The sequence below is a fragment of the Brienomyrus brachyistius genome, chromosome 5 (assembly GCF_023856365.1).
Source record: "Brienomyrus brachyistius isolate T26 chromosome 5, BBRACH_0.4, whole genome shotgun sequence".
NCBI lineage: Eukaryota > Metazoa > Chordata > Actinopteri > Osteoglossiformes > Mormyridae > Brienomyrus > Brienomyrus brachyistius.
Window position 1 is genome coordinate 4422586 of NC_064537.1, and position 4496 is coordinate 4427081.

At 48.0% G+C, this 4496-nt stretch overlaps 1 protein-coding gene across 1 annotated transcript; it reads left to right on the forward strand.

Annotated features, from left to right (window-relative positions):
* The first annotated feature begins 338 nt into the window (after positions 1 to 338).
* On the forward strand, positions 339 to 4128 carry sox9a (SRY-box transcription factor 9a). The gene is made up of 3 exons (XM_049015277.1): positions 339 to 1228; positions 1645 to 1895; positions 2347 to 4128. The coding sequence occupies exons 1-3, from the start codon at positions 792 to 794 to the stop codon at positions 3141 to 3143; spliced, it is 1485 nt and encodes a 494-aa protein (XP_048871234.1). The 5' UTR covers positions 339 to 791; the 3' UTR covers positions 3144 to 4128.
* Positions 4129 to 4496: the final 368 nt, after the last annotated feature.

A 4496-nucleotide genomic window follows, 5' to 3' on the forward strand; every position in this document is an offset into this window, starting at 1 on the left:
CATATTACTTTTCCTCTCTTAGAACTATTACAACTAATAATAACCAAATAATAAAACTCATACTACTGCTGATTGACAGACACTGGTATTATTTTCATTGCGTCCAAAGCAAGTCATTACTTTATATTACATTAAATTTACCATATTATGGCCAAAACAGACGCCAAAGGGAGCGACTGAGTCACAAAACTTTTTATTTGAAGCAAATAAATCAAATATACACACACCCCTTGTAGGAGCAGAACTCTTAAAACGAAGCTGACTTCGCCTGTTGAATTTATTTAGGAGTTCAATATACAGGAGCTTATTAGTTAAGACTGGGGGCGGTGGTAGCGGGTCTCCTCCCCAAGATATACGGGCCAATCGGGCGCCGCTCTTCAGGTGACGAGCCGATAAAGTGTGACTGCAGGAGCGCCGACGTTCGGAAACTCTCTGGCGATTTGGGAATAACTGTGGGCAGGGAGGCTCTGTGCTTTCAGTCCGCGAAAGTCCGCAGGAGAAAGCGCTCGCAAAACCGCATCGGTACAAGACTTGCATGTCAGTCTCCGGGGTGCCGAGAATCTCAGCCGACTTTCAAAGGGACATCTGAGATTTTTTTCGAAAACTTTTTCTTTTGGAGAAATTACAGTTTGACGCTTTATACTCATTCTTTAAAGACAACTTTTAATAACTTAATATTTTGCAAAAAAAAAAAGTTTTTTCCCCCATTTTTTTTCTCAGCCGTACCAGGCTTTTTCGTTTTTTTTTAGAGTTTATTTCCTCTGTATTTGTGCATCCCATAATTTTTTCGCATGAATCTACTCGATCCATTTCTGAAAATGTCAGACGAGCAAGATAAGTGCCTTTCTGACGCCCCCAGCCCCAGCATGTCGGAGGACTCCGCGGGATCCCCCTGCCCCTCCGGATCTGGCTCCGACACAGAGAACACTCGACCCTCCGAGAACAGCATGATTGGACCCGACGGTCAGAGGGTAGACTTCAAGAAGGACGAGGAAGACAAGTTCCCCTTGTGCATCCGAGAGGCGGTGTCCCAGGTGCTGAAGGGCTACGACTGGACTCTGGTCCCGATGCCCGTCAGGGTGAACGGCACCAGCAAGAACAAACCGCACGTCAAGAGACCGATGAACGCCTTCATGGTGTGGGCTCAGGCTGCGCGGAGGAAGCTGGCGGACCAGTATCCACACCTACACAACGCGGAGCTCAGCAAGACTTTGGGCAAACTTTGGAGGTAGGTTTCCCGTCCCGTTTCAGCCGGCTGAGACTGCTGCAGTTGGACCAAGTTTGGTGCGCCGTCGCGGAGTCCAAGAACGATGCTTTATATGGTTATGTGCAGTTTTGAATGAGTTCATATAGTCATTTGGCCTCTATTTGTGCATTTGTTTTATTCTAATATAAAACTCTGTCATGCATGCATTTGAAAATCATGCTGATTCAAACGAAGCGATGTAAGCCCCGTTCTTCGTATCACCAGCTTCCAGACAGAGTGCACTTGGCATCAGTTTGCGGTTCGCGTTTAGAAACGGGTTTCTGGACCCCAATCCGTGTATAACATTAAGAGATTTCCGGTTAATCTCTAAATTCGCCTAAAGCATGGCAAACGAGGTCGGTTTCCCTGCTGCCTCCGCCAACTTCTCCGTCTTCCAGGTTGCTCAACGAGGGGGAAAAGCGCCCGTTCGTGGAGGAGGCTGAGCGCCTCCGGGTGCAGCACAAGAAGGATCACCCTGACTACAAATACCAGCCGCGGCGCAGGAAGTCAGTGAAGAACGGTCAGGGCGAGGCGGAGGACGGCGTCGAGCAGACGCACATCTCCCCCAACGCGATCTTCAAGGCGCTGCAGCAGGCGGACTCGCCCGCCTCCAGCATGGGCGAAGTGCACTCTCCTGGAGAGCACTCCGGTAGGGCTTCCCACCGGCATGCATATATATATATATATATATATATATATATATACTAGAAATGGTGTATGTGTATATATACATGGTGTGTGTGTGTGTAGCTAGTGTAAAGGATACTAATGAAAGTATTCATGGGTGTCTCTAAATTATATCCCAAGCCGAGAGAGATTCTAACCATAATATACATGCATATATAAATCATTAAAAGCTTTATGGGGGTTATCGTGTAAACATAACACCTGTCTTTACTCTGCCGATTTATGACCCACCCCCACCCCCGGCCCGCATGGTGAAAACTTTGTATAACAGCCCTCCCAGTAACTCATAAAGCTTATCTCTCCCTTTCCGATATTCAAAGAAACACCCTTATTGGCTTTTATGCTTTGGACGTCGTGCCTTTTTACTGATTAATGCCTTCATTATTTTTTCCCCTCCAATCTTCCACTCGCAGGCCAGTCCCAGGGGCCCCCCACACCCCCCACCACCCCCAAAACAGATGTGCAGACTGGCAAGGTTGACCTGAAGAGGGAGGGGCGCCCCCTGCAGGAGGGGGCCGGCCGTCAGCTGAACATCGACTTCCGGGATGTAGACATTGGCGAGCTGAGCAATGACGTCATCTCCCATATCGAGACGTTCGACGTCAACGAGTTCGACCAGTACCTCCCTCCTAACGGTCATCCTGGGGCACCAGTCAGCGGCACGGGCCATGGGGCTGGGGCTGCAGTCTCGTACGGGGGCAGCTACAGCATGGCTGCCACACCCCCAGCCTCCCAGGCCGGCTCGGCAGGCAGCGGTGGCAGTGCACATGGCTGGATGTCCAAGCAGCAGCAGCAGCAGCATCCCCTGCCCAGCCTGGGCGGAGAGCAGGGGCAGACCCAGCAGAGGGCCCCACACATCAAGACGGAGCAACTGAGTCCCAGCCACTACAGCGAGCAGCCGGGCTCCCCCCAGCATGTCAGCTACGGCTCCTTCAGTCTACAGCACTACACCACCTATCCCGCCATCACACGCTCCCAGTACGACTATTCCGACCACCAGGGCGGCGCCACTGGCAGCAGCACCTACTATAGCCATGCCTCCGGCCAAGGCTCCGGCCTCTACTCCACCTTCAGCTACATGAGCCCCGGGCAGAGGCCCATGTACACCCCCATTGCAGACAGCGCCGGTGTACCCACTGTAGGCCAGACGACCCACAGCCCCCAGCACTGGGAGCAGCAGCCTGTCTACACCCAGCTGTCCAGACCCTGAGGTTAAAGGGATCCCCCACACCCCACACCCCACATTGCCCCCACCTGCCCTCCAAAGTGGGAAGAAATGCTTCAGATCTGAACACGGGACGCTGGATGGTTCACGCGTGCCTTTTTTTTTACACTCAGAGTTGTGATTATATATTTTTAGCCATAATTACAAAAAAAAAAATCTTAAAGACTCCTCTGTGAGGATATATTAATTATGAATATTTTAGTATGTACTGTGTATGTTTCTTCCACTTTGACAGTTTATTCCGGGGGATTTTTCCGTGTTTGTAGGTAATAACTTGGTTTCACAGCTAAGTTAGTGTAGTCTTCGGGTCCATTTGCTGGCCCCCTTGGGATCCATTCGCTGCCCCCCCCCTGGGTCCATTTTCCAGCCCCCATTACCGCTGTAGTCTTTTAACCCATTTAATTTATTAGCATTAATTTTATTATAAAGTAATTATTTGCATTTTTTTTCTTTAATACAGCCGTGTACAACTAAAAGATAGTGCCCTTCTGAATATAAAAGTTTATATGCCAATATGTTTCCTGTCAGAATAGTGGTACTTGTTTAAATATGGTACAAATTGTAACCATCTTGTTTATTTATCATTTGTAAATGCGCCTATTTTAAATCTGTATTTGCTCTCTCTTGGTATCTAGTTGTGTACAGATTACTTTCGATTGTGAAATCTTGATTTGAACTTTTATTTTTTGTTAAAGAAAAACTGGAATAGTTGTACTTTCATACAGATCATGGCAGGAGAAATGAAGATGTGGTAGATTTCCTTTTTTTCAGAGTAACAAGCCTTTTTACATAAAGGACTTTTCTTATTTCTATTACCTATTTTAGTACTGATTTTGACGAATTTCTAATACGGCTGAACGAAACCTTGTTTTCTTAGATGACTTTAATACGCTACTGCCTTTTGAAGAAGCTTATCTTTTGTATAATATTGTTTGCAATAAAACACAAAATGTATTGGGGATAAAACAAATTCTAAGTGAGTTGTGGCGTTTATTCTCTCCTCGCGGAAATACCCCCCGGCGTTTTCAACGAACTTGGCCGCACGGTGGTAAACGGACGTGCAAATAAATTCAGTAATGTTTTTTCAGAGGCAGCCCGCTTCCGATGGGCAGTCGCTATAGCAGCTGTCGCCATGACGTCGATCGCCAGCCTCGTATCTCATTCCACCAGATTCTGTCAACTGTCACAGGCGGAGGAGTACCCCGTGAGCTTTGCGAGAGAGATTTCGTTTGGTCTGGGGGGAAGCGAGGGGAGGCTTGCTTTTTGTTTTTTTCTAGAACTTTCTTTGTTGCACCATCGGGGACTCCAGGAGGTTCCTTGCTGCGCTGGCGAAACGGC

Bases quoted from the DNA above. Each gene is read 5' to 3' on its own strand.
- sox9a (XM_049015277.1), top strand. From the start codon at position 792: ATGAATCTACTCGATCCATTTCTGAAAATGTCAGACGAGCAAGATAAG. The intron at 1,229-1,644 runs GTAGGTTTCCCG...TCCGTCTTCCAG, and splicing joins ACTTTGGGCAAACTTTGGAG to GTTGCTCAACGAGGGGGAAA. The intron at 1,896-2,346 runs GTAGGGCTTCCC...TTCCACTCGCAG, and splicing joins CTCTCCTGGAGAGCACTCCG to GCCAGTCCCAGGGGCCCCCC.